At 37.3% G+C, this 20,935-nt stretch overlaps 1 protein-coding gene across 1 annotated transcript in view; it reads right to left on the reverse strand.

Annotated features, from left to right (window-relative positions):
• Nucleotides 1-7,410: 7,410 nt before the first annotated feature.
• The window catches only part of DNER (delta/notch like EGF repeat containing), a 152,608-nt gene continuing 139,083 nt past the window's right edge, over nt 7,411-20,935 (reverse strand). Inside the window, exons 9-13 of the mRNA XM_070754090.1 lie at nt 17,873-17,995; nt 16,499-16,612; nt 14,970-15,101; nt 9,571-9,817; nt 7,411-7,982 (exon numbers count right to left, since the gene is read on the reverse strand). Of these exons, the coding sequence (XP_070610191.1) occupies nt 7,871-7,982; nt 9,571-9,817; nt 14,970-15,101; nt 16,499-16,612; nt 17,873-17,995 (728 nt within the window). The 3' untranslated portion in view covers nt 7,411-7,870. The remainder of the gene's footprint in view (nt 7,983-9,570; nt 9,818-14,969; nt 15,102-16,498; nt 16,613-17,872; nt 17,996-20,935) is intronic.

Genomic DNA, 20,935 nt, shown 5'->3' on the forward strand with positions numbered 1-20,935 from the left:
GGCATAGACCCCTTCTTCAGTAGAACTGCATCTGAAAAACAGTAAAAAGAAAGAGAGAAAAAAAGAACATGTTAGTAACAACGTTTATTATACTTATGATTTTAAATCATTACTAAGGAAAAACTCATAAGTCTCATTCCAATGACTGAGTTTTAAAAACTGAACCCTTGGGGGCAGGCAAGGGGCGGTGCCTAATTAACATGTTAATTTATAACTCAGTCTCAACCAATAAGATTGAGGGTTAACCCATCCTGGACTCTCCTTCCAGAAGCAGTGGAGAATCATTCAGTACTTATTTTTAACTTCTAGTTTTGAAAATATTTCTAAATAATATTGATTTGTATATGCACATTCTTCATGTCAGGCACGGTTTCACCATTACAGTCAATCACATTTCGGAGATATGTTTGGGTATGCAAACTTGCTTTTTCAATAATTCTTACTCTATAGCTGTTTCTTGGCACCCTTTTCGAAGTGAATCTAACCTGAGTAAAGTTAGCTTTACATTAATGAGCCTTTGGTGTTCCCATAACATTTTAATCTCTCTCCCATTTGAACCGGTATGTAAGTGAATTAAAAGACTTAAAAAGACTTGAATTAATTTCTATGAAATTTGGTAAATTTGTCTCCTGACAATTCCATCTGATCATAGAAAACAAAACATAGGAATCATTAATACTATGCTAAGAGAAATATTTCTGGTTGTTCCAAATGGTATTCAATGAGCCAGTATAAGAAAATCCTCAAATCTAATATAAAACATGTTGAGTAACTTTCTGAGAACAATAATTCATCTACAAAGTAGCTTATACGATTACTTGTAATGTAATGCTATCTTGCACGCAGTAGAGTTTATAGAACACATTATTTCAGCTTGCTTTTGTGTTCAGATTCTAGATGTGAAATATGCCCAGGTTCTCCACACTCTTATTTTATTCTCTTGCATCAAAGAACATACAAATTGCTGCTGGCTTCCATTGTATTAATTTCCTGTGAAAGTTCTTTAAATTGTAGTCAGCTTGCAGTAAATAGATGAAACATGGATTTGATCTAACTGCTTTAAATGTATTTGATTGAACATTAGGTTAGAGATCATAGACTGGATGTCTTAGCATAAGTTAAATATTTAAAAGTAGCACTTTTAAATGGTTGGAGAACACTTTCCTATAACATCCTAAATATTTCCATTCCACATACCAACATTTTTCTTTAGCCTGAAGAAAACACAGGGCTCCTCAATTTCCCTTGTCGTTATATCGGTTTGTATGGAGGTCAGACCATGATGTAACTGTGAATAAAAAGAAAAACCCTCCACCTCCTATATGGTAGCTGTGAGGCCCCAGTCCTCTTTCAGAAATTGCAGCACGGTATCTAATCATGGTCTTATAGAAACATAGAAGACTGACGGCAGAAAAGACCATCTAGTCTGCCCTTATACTATTTCCTGTATTTTACAATGGATACCGTGTTTCCCCGAAAGTAAGACAGCGTCTTACTTTCTTTTTACCCCCAAAAGCCCCCCTATGTCTTACTTTCGGGGTATGTCTTATATTGGAGCTTCCCTAGCGGTGACGGCATGAGCTTTTGGGGCCCCGGTGGGAGGGCACCGGCCACTGTTGCTTCTAAGCGGCACCGTTGTTGTCCTCACGGCGCAAAGCCACGCAGTCCTGAATCGCTCCCTTCTCCGGCCAGCAAAGTCTGCTGCCTAGGAAAGCAGCGCATTTGAAAAACGCTTTCCCGGAGGAAGGGACTGGAAATCCCCAGTAGATGCATCGCTATTTAAGGAAACGTATGCTAGTTGACCCCATCGGAAGGGAACAGGAATGGTGGCCGGGAGAAAGCGGCCGAAGATGGTCAAATCCCGCCCCGCTTAACTTTACGAACCAGGGGGATTTAAATTAGAAACATAGAAACATAGAAGACTGACGGCAGAAAAAGACCTCATGGTCCATCTAGTCTGCCCTTATACTATTTCCTGTATTTTATCTTAGGATGGATATATGTTTATCACAGGCATGTTTAAATTCAGTTACTGTGGATTTACCAACCACATCTGCTGGAAGTTTGTTCCAAGGATCTACTACTCTTCCAGTGAAATAATATTTTCTCATGTTGCTTTTGACCTTTCCCCCAACTAACTTCAGTCTTATAATGTTTAAGTTCTGTAAGCAGCAAAAGTTATACTTTAGTTTAATTGCCTATGTTGAACATAAACTGGATAATATATTATCCTTCTGAACCAAAATGTTAACAAGATATGGAGGTTTCAAGATGATTGACTCAATTACTAATTATTCAGGAAGTGGAGATTTCCAGTAGCATAGCCAGATTTGATATACTAGCCAGTATTAGATATACTGGCTATGGAACTCAAAAACTGTACTGTAATTGCTTCAAGGCCATGCTGAATTAAGTGATGCCATGACACCTCTCCCCACCCACCTCTGCCTGCAGTGCTTGTATGCTGTTAAGAGCTGGATGGGTATCAACAGGCTTAAACTGAACCCTGGCAATATAAAATGTCTCTGGGTTTGGAGTTGTATGGTCATGGTCAATTGTCATCTTTGTCTTGGATGGAGGGTAGTGTCCCAAACAGACTCAGTCCATAATCTGGGGTTCTCCTTGATTCACTAGTCCTGCTTGAGGAGTATGGGACAATCATGGGCAGAAGGATCTTTGCACAACTGTAGGTTGTACACCAGTTACTTGTTTTCCTGGATCAACAATGTCTATCCCCTAGTCACCTCCCATGTTAATTATTGGAATACATGGGCTCTATATGGAGCTGCCCTTGAAAAATATCCAGAAGCAGGAGAGAAGCCAATTTGTTTCTTGGTCCAATTCAAAGTGTTAGTTGTCACCTTTAAAGCCCTACATGGCTTGAAACCAAGTTTGAAGGATCATCATTCATTCATTTCTATGGTTGAAGGATCATCATTCATTTCTATGAGTCCCTCCCTAGGGACTCAAGGCGGCTCACAGCAAAAATATAAAACATCAATAATAGTACAAAACCCTCTAAAAACAGTTTAAAAACAATTTACAATACAGTTTAACCCCTGCATACCATTCATGGCCGGATCTCGCTCGTTACCACCATAAGATCAACGTCCCCAGGCCAATAGGGTGGTAAGTCTGGATCTCAGGAGGTAACTGGTTCCAGAGAGCATGTTGCAATAATCTAACTGTGAGGTGATAAAGGCATGAGTGACTGTGAGAAGAGCCTTCTGATCCAAGTAGTGCACAGTTGGAGCACTAAGTGAACCTGTACAAAGGTCCCCAAAGCTGTCAAATGTTGGTCTAATCTTAGCTGTGGGTCTAGGAGGACACCCAAATTGTGAACCCATTCTGAGGGGCCAATCCCCCCCAAACCATGGATGGACAGTCGATATAGTCTTTTGAAGGCAATACCCACAGCCACTCAGTCTTGTCAGGATTATGTCTGAGATTGTTAACTTCCATCCAGACCCCACAGCCTCCAGGCACCGGCACATCACATTCACTGCTTCACTGAACTGATGTGGGATGGAGATATATAACTGGGTGTCATCAACATATTGCTGATGCCTCACCCCATGTTGTCGGATGATCTCACCCAGTGGTTTCATGTAGATGTTAAATAGGAAAGGAGAGAGGACCGAACCCTGAGGCACCCTGCAAAAGAGGGGTCTAGGGGTCAACCTCTGTCCTCCTACCAACACTGACTGACCTGCCAGAGAAATAGGAGGAGAACCATTGTAACACAGTGCCTCCCACTCCCAACCCTGTTAGTCGTCACAGAAGAATACCATGGTCAATGGTTTTGAAAGCAGCTGAGAGGTCAAGTAGCACCAAGCTGGAGAAATGACCCCCACCTCAGAGATTGCCAGACTGCAGACATCATCCATCATTGTGAACAAAGCAGCTTCGGGTCTAACGCCCAATTGAAAAGGGTATAGATAAGCTGTTTCATCCGATGACCGTAGGAGCTGGAGCACCACCACTTTCTCTACAACCTTTCACACAAAGGGTAGGTTGAAGACTGGATGAAAATTCTTTAATTCTGCTGGATCCAGAGAAGGCTTCTTGAGGAGGGATCTCACAAACACTTCTTTTAATGGTTGCGGGAAGGACCCCTCCCTCAAGGAGGCATTAACCTTGAGGAAGTCTGGAGCCACCCACATGTCACCTCCCTGCTGGCTGAAACCAACCAGGAGGGGCATGGGTACAACAAACATGTGGAAGAACTCATCACTCCTATAGCCTTCTCCACATTCTCCGGAGTTACACACAATAGGATTAATACTTGCCCTGTCATCTCGGTTGGAATTGCCCCAAATCATAATTTTCCCAGTCACATCTGACCATCAGTACAGGGGGCAGGGAATGCTATGTTTTCCTTCTCCTAAGGAGGTTCATCTAGCTGAACCAAGAAGGATCCTCTCCATAGTAGTTTCCTCCCTATGGAACATCATCCTTGTAGAGATAGAATTGGATTTCATTTTGAAACTCTTTTGGAAGGCATTGAAGACTTGGTTTTGCCAACAGGATTGGGAACCATAAAGTGGATGGAGCCCATAAAATGGCTTCTTTGATTGATTGATTGATTGATTGATTGATTGATTGATCGATCGATCATTATCACCAGGGAAGTGCAGGATCATTGCTTCTTATAGTTTTTATATTGGGTTTTTATTTTCTCAGACTCACTGAGAATGAATTGGACTATATAAATTTTCATAAACAAACAAACAAAGTAAGATACTCTGATTATCTTAGTTATGCTAACTTACGTCTACTATGTTACATGTTTTGGTATATTATTTTAGCTAGATTATGCTTGATCCCCAAACATTTTTATTACTATTATTTTACTTCTAAATTGCTCTAGTCCATGACCATAGTGCTTAACTAAGCTATACCAAACCAAACAATAAGCAGCTTTTTTTTTACTAGGTATAACAGAAATGTGATACAAGAGAAGTTCTGGGTCTTCTGCAATGGATTTTAATGACATGCATAAAATTCAAAGGAATAGAAGGTGTATTTACCAAGTGATAATATGGTTGTGGACATCCCAGACAAGAGAATGTATAAAGCCATCTTCTGATACTTTTAGACCAGTTGTAGAATACATAGTATGTGTTTCTATGTATTTTGTGCTTATCATCCTCCCAAATGTTCAAAGCCTGCTAATGAATTAATAAAGTACCCATATGGGCAAAAATCAATATTTTAAATGTAGCATGAAGCAAGGTCCATTTATATTAGGAAAAAGACAGAATTAAATGAGAACCGAAAACTATGAAAGAGTAGCAAAATAATTCCCTCATATTTGTATATTATATTTCAGATTATAATATTTGTATATTATATTTAATGTATTAACATACATCACAGATGTCAGACAAGCAAAATTTAAGAAGTATTTTAAAGACTAGGGAAGGCCTGTGGATAAAGTAATAAATGAAAATTATGTATTAAATTATAAATTATACCTAATTTAAAAAAAACAAAAAATCCTTCCAAGGAAAGGAATTAAGAATTACAATCTCTTCTCTATTGAACATGGATCGTAAGATATTTATTTGTGTTCCAAAACCCCGTTGTCAGTTCTATAAACCATTTATAAACTGTTAAAATCATGGTAATTGGCATGTATTAAATCTAACAATTAATAAATAAAAATATTGCACAAAGAAAAATATGGGAAAATTACTTTGATATTCTCAGAAAAATTTAATTTTACTTACTAATATGGGATATCAATGCTTCCTGCTAGCCATCGATATACATATATACATTGCATGAGGCTTTCGGGTAACATAAATCACAGCCATGAGCATACCGAGTAGCAGTTCTCTTCACCTCCATAATAGAGTGATGATGATACAGAAATGCCATTTGGAATTGTTATGTAGCTTCTAGAAATGATAGATTGGTATAATTATGTCCTAAAACTGTTCCATCTGATCCAAGCTGTCTACTTCACTTGGCAGTTGTCCACTTAGGATTCCAGCAGATATCTCTGACCATGTCTCTCTGCAATTATTTTACTAAAAATACAATATATTTGTATCCAACTTATAGTTCCACTTCAGCTGCAACTGAGAAATAAGGTGAGGATGCTCCATAGGAAATGAAACAACTTCCTATGAGTTATCCTGTATTAATCAGTACACACAGACAAGAACCTTTGATTGTTTATATTCAATTCCCCCCCCTCTCTCTCCCTTCCTCTCTCCTTCCCTCTCCCTCTCTCCCCCCTACCTGCTGGCCTTACTTCCCCTCCCCACTATCATTTGGTCTCCCTATGAGATGTAAACTTTAGGTCTTTTCCCACAATGCATTGTATCCCTAATGCATTGCCCTCTAAGTACTTTCAACTGATCTATCAAATTAAACCCACCAAGGAGGTACTGCTGTGTACAATTACCATTACATTCTGGGTATCTGGTTTATTCATCCTAACTACTTCAGATCCCCCCAAATAATGGGTAGATGACAACTATTTAAAGAGATTACCAAAGATATTACTGTCTTAATAAAATGTAACTACCTTGGCCATACTTAGTTATTAAATATTTTGAAGCACAGAAAAAATACCATTCAGCAGGAAATATATATGTAAAAAGGAAGCAAAGAAAAATGGAGTAAAAAATTAAAGTTGTGCATCTGTAGGTCTTGTTTTGAGCCGAAGGAAAACAGTCCCTATCACATGATTATACTGTGTTCAAAATCCACACTTGTGCTAAATGGCAGTTGCTCATATTACAAACAATATGAGCCAACTCCACATGATACAAACCAAAAATAGGTTACATTTGAAAATGTTCAAAATATATAAATAAAATGGTACTGCTTCTCAAGACACCATGACTGGTTTACATTATAATTATAAGGCATATGGTTTACATTCAAGGGCACTCACTAGTCGTAACAGCTGAAGGCAAAACAAATGAGCTGCCACTTGAATTGGTCACATTTATTCAATATTCTTTGAAATGAGCAAAAATCTTGAAACACATAAGCAGTCAAATTGAGCCACAAAAATCCCACATGTGTAAATAAGATGCACTATGAGAATTACACAATATTGTAAACAAAAGTAATACTTTACGTTAACATTTGAGAGACAAACTGTTCAAATTATATGTTTTGTTTACTCGAACTGTTAAAAAACCTGGACTTTTTGAAGAAGACATAATTCCAATACAAAGATCTAACCCTCAGCATTATGAAATTAACCAAACTTTCAAAGCAACAGGAATAACCCCCTTTTGCCTTAATAGGCACTTCAAAGATATTAATTTTTACAAAGCTTACCTTGAATATCATTACAAAAATGACAAACACCAACTCAAGGCCAAATTTTAGCAGATTTCAGGAACACAATACAGACATGCACAAAAGAGAGAGAAAGCTAATTCATTCAGTTTAAGAATAATAATTTTTACTAAATTCCTTTTCACAAACACAAACATTTCGGACTTCATTTTTTCAATAATGAATATATCAAGTTTTACATTTTTCCTAAGTCTACTAAGAATGCTGCCACTGTTACATTAAAGAGAAATTTTCATTGCTTAACATATCTTATTCTGCCTGTACCATCTGAGATTGGTAAAAGCAACAACACACTACTTGTTAAGTTTAGAGTTTCTAATGAAATACAATAAAAGAGAAATAATGAATTTCACAAATTCAGTTTAAAATATTTCCTTCAAACAAAAAGCTGCAGAAAACCTGTTCTTAAATAATCTACAGAAAATTCTGGAGCAGCTAAACACTTTAATTTTCATACACTTGCTTTATCTTAAAAATATTGAATTAATTCAGTAGCCCATCCTTTTGAAAAATAATCCCCTCCCCATAACGACTGTTAAATAGATTACAAATCTTTTGTTTTAATCAGTGTAACCAAAGGCTTGTCATCGGGGCTGTAATCTTCATAAGCAATTGGAGTTGCATCATACATTGCAGGGCGAGATTTCTTTCCAAATCTAAAATTCAAAAAAGTAAGTGGACACAGAAGTCGTAGTGGAGTAATATATATAAAAACATCCCATTTTCCTGGCAGTAATCTACAAGATCGTTATTTTCAAAAGTTCTAATTCTAAAACTCTATTTCATCACCAAATTTTTGTAGCGTAATTCTATATACGTTAATGCTTCTAATGAAACTATGAAAGCTTACGGGATCAATTGAACACTATAGTTAATCCTAAATAGTACTGTTACTAACTACACATAGAAAGAGAGGTCCTACAGATCACACTTTGAAAAAAACAATATATACAAATCTGTGTACTTGTTCCTACTATTCTAGTCAATGGTTTATTCTTGTTTGGGGAGAATGGACATAGATACACCATTTAGATTAACCTGAAGCTTTGAAAATGAAAAGTTTGATTATATGAAAATATCAGTGTCCAGAGTTCTGGGAATTGGGTGGCCAAAATAGTCCATTTATCGAGTATATATATACATATACTGTTTATCTATAAAGAGAGCCTGTTTTACATAGTAGTTAAGGCATCAGGCAATGCTAAACGCTAGTTCTACCTTAGGCAAGTGGAAAGAGGTGGCTCATGTGATTATAATGCTGGGCTGATCATCAGCAAGCTCACATTCAGGCCCCAAGCACTACTATGTGATGGGGAGAGCACCTGTCTTTTGCTACAGATCCTGCCCACAGATCCTGAAAGAGAGTAATCTCAAACAGAGTCAACCAAGATGGAAACAGATTGATTTCATTAGGCTCTTTGAGGTTCTTGCTCTAAATTGCAGTTGGTAATTCAAGTCTATGAATGTTTGATCTTGAATGATCTATAAAGTTTAAAATTGCAATTCATGAAAATGATCACTGTTGAGTTTATAACCTAGGCTTGCATATTAAAGATACATAGGATAAAATGTTTATTTTATTTATTTTATTTATTTATTTATTAGATTTGTATGCCGCCCCTCTCCATAGACTTGGAGCAGCTAACAATAATGAAACAACATGTAACAAATCTAATATTTAAAATAATTTTAAAAACCCTTATTTTAAAAAAAACAAACATACACACACAAGCATACCATGCATAAATTGTATAGGTCTAAGGGGAAGGGAATATCTCAGTTCCCCCATGCCTGACAACAAAGGTGGGTTTTAAGGAGCTTACGAAAGGCGAGGAGGGTGGGGGCAATTCTGATCTCTGTAGTGATTGATATACAGTGATATAGTGATATTTTTTATTTAACTACTGCTTGGCCATCAGAATATGTTTGTGTCTGAATGTGTAGACATTAGAAAAATAATATTAACCAGTCAAAAATGGCCTGCATATCGGGTAATGTGGCTCCCAAATTGAAGAAGGCAGGTTATATATTAAAAAGCTTATATAAGCCAAAGTCGTTTTTAAAGGTATAAATAGAGCTCAGGCTAAAGACAGTAGCACAGGCTTATTCACTAACAGTTATTTTTTCATTCTTCAGAATGTTTGCATGCAGAAGCATTCTACCATTGTTTCTTACAGCATGAATTGGTGTTTCATCCAACTTGCTGTTCCTTCAAAAACAGTGTTCTGTTTCCCCCAAGCATACCTGGCATGTCGGATAGAGGCAATAGCGCTGCTGAAATCACTGTCAATGCTCCTACAGTTGTAGAATTCTTCGTAGGCTGGCCTAGATGAACCTTGGTATTCAATACGACTGATGCGACAGATCCCCACAATGAGAATGATCAACATCAAGACAAATGCTACACACAGGGCTCCAATTATGATATACAGAGAATGCCGAGGCATATTTGTCAGACTCTCAGCCACGTGCCCTGATTTCCACTGTAGATCTAGAAGGGAGGGGGGATACAGTTATGTTATTTATAGCACTCTCATTTCCCTGTGCCACAAAAAAGCTCATTATACTTTACTCTCTGCACATTCTTTTGGGGGCATTCTAATCTGCATAAAGGCTAGCAAAAACTACAGGTAGTCTTTGACTTATGACCACAGTTGGGATCAGAATTGCTAAGCAAGGTGATTATTAAGTGAATCATGCCCGATTTTATTATCCTTTTTGCCAGAGTTGTAAGCAAATCACTACAGTTGTTAAGTAAATCACAATCATTAAGCAAACCCAGCTTCCGCCATTGATTTTGCTAGTTGGAAACTGGCTGAGAAGGTCGCAAATGGACATCGTGTGATCCTGGGATGCTACAATCCTAGTAAACACATGACGGTTGCCAAGTGTCTGAATTTTGAACACATGTCCTTGACGTAGCTACAACAGCTGTAAGAAAACTGGTTGTAAGTCACATTTTCAGTGTCAATATAACTTGAATGATTGCTAAAGTCAAGGAGTATTATGAACTTCATATTCTTTTGTCTCCTCCTCCTCTTCTGCCAATGAAACATCAACTTTGGTTACATTTACTTAGTTATTCCTAAATGAAGAAGTGGATTAAGTAAATGATTTCTCACTTCATGATTTTATTATCACTGAACCAGCTTGTAGACCACTTCTCTTTCACACTTGGCCCAAAAAGAATTCTATTCTGTTCTGTTCTGTTCATTTGATTTATTTTGTCAAGTACGTGTTGGTAGTATACAAAGATATAACAATGTTTATATACAGTACATGGTACTAGTAAGAGAGAAACATTAGGGTAGGGGACGATAGGCACGCTGGATTCTATTATATTTACATGTATGGTTTGTTGCCACAAGTCTGAAAGTGACCTGTGTGACAATTACTCGATTTGGTATCCATTCAGACTACTTTCCAGTTAAAACTATATTTGCATTTCTCGTTCTTTCCTATCAGCCAGGAATGAATTTGGTAAGGTGGAAAAATACTAGCACTGGTGATGTTACCTAGTTAGGATAATGAAACATCTGGTAATATAAAATCTGCTTGAAAACAAGCAAGCTCAGAGAGCACAAAGGTTCTCTCTAGATGGAAGAATAGTTCAATGCAATGTTCCCTTTTGGGCTATATCTCACCGTTATTTGTAATATGTATTAAATCTGTGAAGTTTTTAAACTATTGATTAAATTAAACTGAACTTTTTGCTATCGTAGAAGATCAGCTTCAGTAGGCAATAAAGGCATATGGTCCTAGCAATTTATCTCTTTCTTACAACTTGCATTATATTTTCATTACAATACATAATACTGAAGCACTGCATAGAATGCATTTTTAAGGATTATTTTATGTCTCAGGATATTAAATCCAGCTGTCAGTCAGCCTATTGTCTATCACTGAAATAAATTGTCATTCACCCTTGGATAGTTTCCAGACTCATAACAAAATGCACATTAGAAATGGGGGGGGGGAGGGAGGAAACTTTAACTACACCCCAGATGCTAACAAAGTCTAATATAAATTTTACACAGCTACAATATCATTTTTTTAGCCTTCCCATACTAATTATACTATGGATGAATTAATGGCCTTTTACCTGTTAAATCTAGGTCAGTTAGGAAAACCTTATGTAGAATGTTGGTTTATACTTTGGGTCAAACCTACTCAAAAATAAATAATGCAGTGAAAAGTCACAGAACTGAGAAGGCAGAGATGAACGACTACCGCATGTCCTTTCTGAAAACATAGCAGCTTGGAAGAATGAATTTTATGATCAAGAGAGTTGTTTCCTCAAGCTTTTCATACCACTCCCCTGAAGTAAAAATGGGTTGAGGATGAGGTACTGTACCTCTAAGACTTAATTCGTTTCTTTTATTTATCAGTAGGATAAAATGGGGAAAGATGAGTTATTTCTATTCAGTTGATCAGATTCAGAACTTGTAGTATTCGTTATAGAATCCCTAGCCAGCAACACTATTCTTATCTCTTTTAATTTATATTAACTTTTATGTTCTCCTTTTCATGAAAAATAGACATCTCTTCTCCAAAATGGACCGACACAGACTTCAGAGGAGAATCAGAACTGCAGGAAAAACAATTGCTGCCAACCTGCCTTCCATTGAGGACCTGTATACTGCACGAGTCAAAAAGAGGGCGGGGAAAATATTTACTGACCCCTCACATCCTGGACACAAATTGTTTCAACTCCTACCCTCAAAATGTCGCTACAGAGCACTGCACACCAAGACAACTAGACACAAGAACAGTTTTTTTCCGAACGCCATCACTCTACTAAACAAATAATTCCCTCAACACTGTCAGACTTTCTACTAATTCTGCACTTCTATTCTACTAGTTTTTCTCATCATTCCTTTCACCCATTTCCTCCCATGTTGACTATATGACTGTAACTTGCTGCTTATACCCTAAGAATTTTATTAATATTGCTTCTTCATTGCTTATTTGACCCCTATGACAATCATTAAGTGTCGTACCACATGATTCTTGACAAATGTATATTTTATTTTATGTACGCTGAGAGCATATGCACCAAGACAAATTCCTTGTGTGTCCAATCACACCTGGCCAATAAAAATTCTATTCTATTCTAATGGAGACATGAATGACATGGATGCCTGCTGTTGAAGTGGGTCTGGTTGCAGAAGCTGGCAGTTGAGCCCTTTTCATCATTGGGAGAGGTCCCTTGGGGACATGCTACAATGAGGAGCAGGGATGCATTTTTTTCTTGAAGTCTATGACCCTCTTTATACCCTCACCTCCCGTCAACACCCTGGCAGGTAATTCCACAGATCGGCCAAGAAAGAGGAAAAATGATTTCTGAGAGCCACAGTTACTGAACCAAGACAACTCAAATGGGTTAATTTGCAGAATTCCAGGACCCATGCCCCATATCCAATGTTACACAACTGAGGTTGCAAATAGAATAAAATAGAATAGAATTCTTTATTGGACAAGCATGATTGGCAGTGAAGGGCTACCAAAATTTTTACTACCACACTGTGGGCGTGGCTTATGCAGCACCCCCTGCATTTTCTTTCAACATCTTTCAGTACAAATTGGGTGCTCCAGGGTGGACCTCCATTTTCGCTACCCCACTGCATTCCCCCCCCCCCGATTCGGGCAGTAGCCCACCCCCGGTGATTGGACACACAAGGAATTTGTGCATATGATCTCAGTGTGCATAAAAAGATAAGATGCATTCATCAAGGATCATAAGGTACAACACTTAATGATACAAGCAAATATTACAATTTTAATAGTATATAGACGAGGAAGATGTTGCCAAAATTGTGTGATGGTATTTACACATGGACTAGCTTCTAAGCAAAAAAATGGGAAAACGTTCTGGTTTTTAACTTTAATGTTATAAAAGTTATAGATCTCAGCAGGAATGGGTGCTTTTCAACCCATATCAAATTGTCTATGCAATTTACAGGACAATTTTACTGTAATTGATTAATTAATGAACTAGTTTAAACTTAAATTATGTGCAAACTACCTATAGTTTATATGCCAACACTATATCTCTATGTAGTGTTTGCATAGTTTACATAGTTTGCATAGTTTACACTATGAAGTAAATAAAATTAAAAGGCAATTCATAAAATCAAGGACAACTGTAAAAAGTATCACTTTTCCATATGCATGGAATATAAAGCCAATCACAGCTATTAAAAAGTTGGGCAGACAATAAAATATGCATTCCCAGGATTCTTCTAAGTGTGGTTCCTGAAAGCTTAATGTAGATTAGATTAGACAGAGTATTCCAACATTGTCATGATCCACACATGCTTTCTTGGAAGTATTTGCTACTTAATTTTTTTTTTTTAAAAAACCCTGCATGTCTGAAACTATAATTTTATAGGAAATCTTCTTCCAAGTCTTCAGGAATTTCAACTACATTCAGATATTAAATCTGGAGAGAACTACCCTAATTATAGTACAGTGGTACCTCTACCTAAGAATGCCTCGACTTAAGAACTTTTCTAGATAAGAACTGGGTGTTCAAGATTTTTTTGCCTCTTCTTAAGAACCATTTTCTACTTAAGAAACCGAGCCCGTAAAAATTTCCCAGGAAATTTGAGAGTGGCATGAAGGGCCAGCCAGTTTCCTGCCATTCCCCTTTAATCCCGGCCACCTCGGGCTTTTCTGGGCTGCCAGAGGAGCCTTTGGGTGGCACTTAAGGAGGCTTTGACAGTCCAGAGCAAAGAAAGCATTTTCCTTTCTCTGGGCGCTTGGAGAATAAACCTCTGCCAGTGCCCAGAAAAAAGAAAGATTCCCTTCGTTCTGTGCAGTCCAGAGCGACCGGAGCGTTTTCCTTTCTCTTGGTGCTTGGAGAGGGAATAAACACTTTGCTGTGGTGACTCCCTCGCGTTGCATCCCATACACCCAGTGCGAGGTTGCCTCCTGGAGCATCTGGACGTGGAAAGGCAAAAGGGGGTGCTTCGCCCTGGCCAGATCAACTTGGCTTCAGCCAAACCGAGGAGTCACCACAGTGAAGGAAAGGCACCAGCTACAAAGCGAGTGAGCGAGAGGAGAGGGGAGCCCTTCAGCATGGAAAAGAAGAAGCAGCAGGTAGCAGCAGCAGCCGCCTTTCTGTCAAAGGAGCGGGAGGTTTCCCCCTCTTATCCACTTGGGTTTCTCTCTCTGGTGCAGTGTATGGGAGGCAGCCTCACGCTGGGTGTATGGGAAGCACGTGCTCCTCCTCGCCACCTCAGAGTCCCTCTTTTTTTTTTTAAGCCTTAAAGTTTTATATTTTTTTGATTCCCCTCACCTCACCTTCCTTTGGCAGGGACTCTCCTCCTCCTCCTCCTCCTCCTCCTCCTCCTCCACCCAAATTCCGAGCTTTTATTTCTTTCCTAATGGGTTTGCACACATTATTTGCTTTTACATTGATTCCTATGGAAAAAACTGTTTCTACTCAAGAACTTTTCTGTTTAAGAACCTGCTCACGGAACGAATTAAGTTCTTAAGTAGAGGTACCACTGTATTACGGAAGACATATTGTGCAGAGTGTCTTATGATGACATTACAAACTCCTGTTAACTCTATTTGTGTTGCATAAAAACAATATTTTTGTGGTTCAATGTACTATGAATAGTGATAAATACACTCACGTATTTCACAGTTTGCACCAACCCATCCATGTGGACAATGACAAATATATCCATTAGGTTGGTCTATGCACAGTCCTCCATGGCGACAAGGGTTACTCTCACAGTCATTTATGTTGATGTCACATTCTTCACCTTAAAACAGGCAAGAAAGACAGTTTTCTATTGCAACTGTACAAGTAAAATAGTATACATAACAATCTCTTTCTATGTCATTTCAATTTGTGTATTTATTTCTATATTTGTACCTGTGACTAAAAAGTAATATATTCCTTGTTAGAAGCAATTCACCTATATTGTTCTTTTTGTCAGCTATCAGTTTCACTTCATATTATTTGCTTCTAAAACAACAGTCCAAGATATCCCCAAGGTTGCATGAGAGATTAAAACAATAACAGTGACAATATAGCAAAAAATCTGCATTGCAAAGCAATCAAACTTCTAGAAAAAAGCTTGAATGAAATAAGATTAGTAATCACAGCAAAGCTTCTTTTGAAAATGTCTGTTTCAACAGAATTTGCTCTAAAGAATTCTGAAATAGGAAGATTTATTCTAGGAAATTGCTTTCTGAAACCATTGCTCCCAAACTGGTGCCCTTCCTTTCCATTGGTTATATTTCCCATGCATCTAGTCACCACTAGATTGGTTAGGTTTAATAAGTTTCTCTGTAGAACCCTAGTTTCAAGGATGCTGTTTTAAACAGAAACAGAAATCTGTGGTTGGATTCCTTATCTTTTTGATAAAGGTAGTCCTCAATTTATGACCGCAACTGGGACCAGAATTTCCAATATTAAGCAACGTGATTAAGTTGCACCCAATTTTATGAGCTTTTTGGGTCATTAAGCAGTTGTTAGGTGAATCATGAATTGTTTAATTAAATACAACTTCCTCCATTAACTTTGCTTGTCAGAAACTATCAGGGAAGTTCGCAAATGTTATCAAAACACCCCAGATCATTGCAACCATTGTAAATACATACTGGTTGCCAAGATCCCAATATCTGATTATGTAACCATGAAGAATACTACAACAGTATAAGTGTAAGGACTAGTTGTAAGTCACTTCCTTCAATGACATTGTAACTTTGAACAATCACTAAACAAATGATTGTAAGTCGAAGACTACCTGTACTTTAAAAAAAGTATTGTTCCTGGCCTATGTACAAAAAACCCCCTACTCAAATCTGAATCAACAAAGAATTGTGAAAAGGGCTGTTTTGAAGCAGCCAATCAATCAGAAAGAGAATAAAGAATCAGCATAAATAAAAAGAAATATATAGTTGTAAATCTTAATTTAATTCCCTTTATGGAAGATCTTCTCACTTTAATACACTTTTTACCATATGAATTCAAACATTACAAATATTGTTATTGCTCTGTTACTGTTAGTTCAGAATAAGGTACAGTTATCTAAACTGTACACCAATTTGTTGGAATCATAATTAGTGCAAATGCAAATTAATATATTTTACATTTACTTTACTTCTGCATTTTTATAAATATCTCTGCATATTGCGCAATTTAAAAACATACCTGTAAATCCAGGTGCACAGGTACAGGTAGCATTTAACCCTTCACTGTCACAAGTCCCACCATTCTGACAGCTGATGTTTACACAAGGATCTTTATATAATTCACAGTGTCTTCCTGAGAATAATACATTTTAAAAAATGTAGTTATAAGATCTGCCAGGCTTTCCAATTCCTTGACAACTCTGAGCATCATACAATATTAAAAACAAATTTCAACATCCAGTGCAACTTATGAACCAGAGATGTTAGAGATGGGTATACTGTGTCATGCCTATAATTATCCATGCTGTCATATTCTGGCCAGTTGCAGCTTCTGAGTGATCTTCATTGCATAACTTATTCAGAGGATGGCAAGGAAGAAAAATAACATCAGAATGCATAAATATGGTGTATCAACATCTGACTGATAGGTAATATACTGTTTTTTACATGATTCTAAAGTTTGTTCTAGGTTACGGTTTGGTTTCTTCTTCACCAGGATATTATGTTATAGAATTAAAAAATAATTAAAAAAAACATTTAAAATAAAACAAAAAAACACAAAGGGCAGATTTGGTAGACCACTAGGTCTTTTTTTGCCATCGGTTTTCTGTGTTTTTTGATTATAATATACACTGAATAGTTATTTCTTATCATGTTCCAGTGACATCATATTTAACATTTAGCATACTCCTTTGAAGATGATTTTGAAGAGTAAACCTGAAGTTAGTGATTCCTTTAACTTTTAGGTGCATCTGGGTATAGGACAGGAGGGTGAATAGTAGTGGTCTACACTTTTAAAAGGAGGATGGCAGGTTTCTGGTTTTGACAACCCACAACTGACCAATTTACTTTGCTATCTCTGGAATAGCAACCAGCAAGTCAACAAGGTATTGTATTTCCTTGCTCTTTTTGATTAGCATTCAAATGTCTTTGTTTTTTTCCCCTTTATTTTATGTAGCAAACATATGCACACAACCAGTATGCACACAAACTGCTCAATTAGATGTACACCCATTTATCCACTCGTTTTTAAAAACCATAAAACCATTTCTCTGAATGACAGATTGCCTCTATTTGACCATTCAATTGCTATGCTCCATTTCAAATAATTTTCTTTTTTTTAGGTCAGAGACCAATCTTAGTCCTAATCAGAAAATTTCATTAATTGTGTTCCAGAATCAAGGCAATTATCAATTTCCCATTGTTAATTTAGGCCACATAGCATAATAGTCTAAGGGGAAAATGCTGTTCCATCCAAATCAGCTTAGCACTAAAGTCTGAAATGTCTACAAAAAGATTTATCTGGCAAATGGCGAACTTATGCATATACTTTTATTAGGTGGATTTACAATAATCTATAGATTAATTTTTATTAAAATATAGTGTTGCTCACCTTCATATTCAGAAAGACATGCACATTCATAGCTATTGACAAGGTCTTGGCAGGTAGCCCCATTCTGACAAGGGGCTGAAAGACATTCATTATATTCCTCTTCACAGTAAAGACCATGGTAACCTAAAGGCACAACAGCAATAAAGAAAAGAATATACAGTACACTACAAACATCTTTGTAGAAAATGGTAGAGTTCCTCCAGGAGCGAGCTACCATTCCTGGCCCTACCGGAATGGGCCGGGAGTGCCCCCGCATCCCCCCCCTTGCGTGCACACGTGAGCTCGATTTCCGGGGGTTTTGCATGCGCAGAAGCGAAAAAAACACGGAAATGGGCAAACAAGTAAGTACCCACTCGTCGCTGCCCACCACCATTCCCCCCCCCACCCGCTTGCAGCGCTCGCCTCTAGCTCTTGGGATGAATGGCAGCAGCATGGACGGTGCGGGGAGCCAGTGCAAGAGGCGAGCAAGGGGCGAACGGCGGAGGAAGGCAACACTCGCGGTGGGGCATGGCAGGCATATGTCCGGGGAAACACTGATGGTGCGTGCACACCCAGCATCGCCACCGGTGCTAACCTACGGGCTACATGGCCGCCACCGGAACGGCATTCCCCACCGTTGAGTTCCTCTCACATAAATTGCTGTTTATAAAAATGCCCATATTTAGCTTTTAAATACTTCTGAATATACATTAAAATATTTGGACCTTAAATAGATCTTCTTGTCTATTTTACATGTTAAATAGCCACAAATACATTTAACTCTTAAAGAAGAACTTCACCAGCTTTATTAGAAATCAGAGACTATTCGGTTTCCAGTGCAGTAATATTTTTGCAGAAATCATTCTTCCATTTCAACTGATATAATGTGAAGTATGTAGAAATCATAGTGACATCACTTTATCTTGAAATAGGCTCTCATACCAACATATAATTCAATAGAGAATGTTTAAAAGTACATAGAGATTCACAGTCAAATTTTCTCATCCTTGAAGCAGATAAAGGCAAGCAACCATGAATGTACAATGACAACTGTACCATTGCACAATATGTCGATGGTCAACAGAACAAGCAAGAAATCCATTTCACAGTTCAGAAAGTGTTACTAATGTGTTTGACCAAAATTCAGTTAGCATACAGTGCACAGTTGTTCAATAAACTTTACTGATTGCACATTCACAGACTGAGTTCATATATCATATTAAGTCACAGTGTGATTTGTCTGCCTATGGGTTAACAGGCTTTCAGCAGCTAAGCACTATAATTAATGATACATGATTTGTGGTAAGCATTGTGTGAACCCAACCAATTATGATTTACTCAAGAAATCATAGTTAAGGAAGCTTCGCTAGCATGATATCTGAAGTAGGTCACATTATTTTTTTAATACTGTACTAGAAACTCTTTATTTTCTGCTACATATTGGCTATGTTTACACATCACCCAAAATATTACTACTATGGAAACTCAGTTTTGGTTTGTGAGATATATAATTTATCCAGAGTAACATAGTGAAGATAATAATTGCTTAGCCTAATTTCCATTCATAAGATATGTTCTATCAACGTTGACCTAATATTGTCTTGGGAGCAACCCTGGCTAACCCTTATTATACTTTATACTATACTAACTAACACAATTATACTTTTCTTCAGGAGTTCCTTACTGCTAACTCTATTTGAGCAGCCGTCATCCCAGATGAATTGTGGCTGTCATTGCACTTATTGGATATTACATTTCAGATCCAGGTCACTGTGTACTGTATATTTAAGTGAGTAGAGCTTTCATTTTCTACACATCATTCATACAGGTTATTTTGCAACTAAAATGTGAAAACGCTACTATCAATAAATACAGTAGTGTGATTTATTTTTCTTCAGTAAACATGGACTGAATTCAAATGACCCCAGCAAGAATAGAATGGAATGGAATAGAATAGAATACTGTAGTATTATTTTATTGGCCAGGTGTGATTGGACACACAAGGAATTTGTCTTGTTGCACATGCATATGTGCATATGTGTACAGATACAGTAGTCCCTCGCTATACCGCGCTTCACCTACTGCGGCTTCACTTCATCGCGGGTTTTCAAGAAATATTAATGAGAACAATCATTCGCGGATCTTTGCTGGTTCGCGGGTTTCTGAGGAAGTCGATCGGCAGATTTAAACAGCCCGCCAAACTCGATCGGCAGGTTTTTCAAAAAAAAAAAAATCTAAAATTGTAAATACTGTATTTAAATACTGTATCTAAAATAAATACTGTGTGGGAAGGGTTTATAAACACTTAAAACAATGAAAACTTACCAAACAATTACAATATAAATACTTAAATAAGTACTATCAGTCGATAAATTCCCCATCGCGGATTTCACCTATCGCGGCCGGGTCTGGAACGTAACACCAGCGATAGGTGAGGGACTACTGTATATATATAGGAATCCCCAATCCTTTCCACTTCCCAATTACACATATACATAGATGCACAATGCTACAAATTCTACTCCTCAAAATGGTTTCTTTAGTATTAGTATACTTCCTAAAGAAATTGGAGGACAAATAAGTAGCTTCTACAATGAAAGTAGATTTTCCAGGTACCAGTATGGATATGATAAGGATGGAAGAGAAAGAGAAGGAGAATATATTAGATTTCCTTTTATTCTGTACTCTTCTCCTCCTAACACAGAACTGAGATTAAAAGTTTTTGTATAATTATTAGACTGATCTGTCATTGACAAGAGATATTAAACATTTTTACTCATTATTCTCTACCACTAAAACCTTATCTGAACAAAAAAAATTAAATAACAGCCCTTTTAATTTAAAAAAAAGCCCCCTGAAGCCCCAATTTATGAATAGAATGTTTGACTATGGATATGCATTGCTGAACAGAAAAGATTTATACTTTTCATGATCATCATCCTATGGACTTCAAGTTCTGAAGAGCAAGAGAAATCTTGGGAAGAAAAGTAAATGGAATTCCTTGCCTTAAAAAAATCAGCACACATCTAAAAATACTGATACAGTATGAATCCAATAATATGATGGTCATTGGAGCAGAATGCA

This window comes from Erythrolamprus reginae, chromosome 5 (genome assembly GCF_031021105.1).
Source record: "Erythrolamprus reginae isolate rEryReg1 chromosome 5, rEryReg1.hap1, whole genome shotgun sequence".
In the NCBI taxonomy this organism is placed as follows: domain Eukaryota; kingdom Metazoa; phylum Chordata; class Lepidosauria; order Squamata; family Dipsadidae; genus Erythrolamprus; species Erythrolamprus reginae.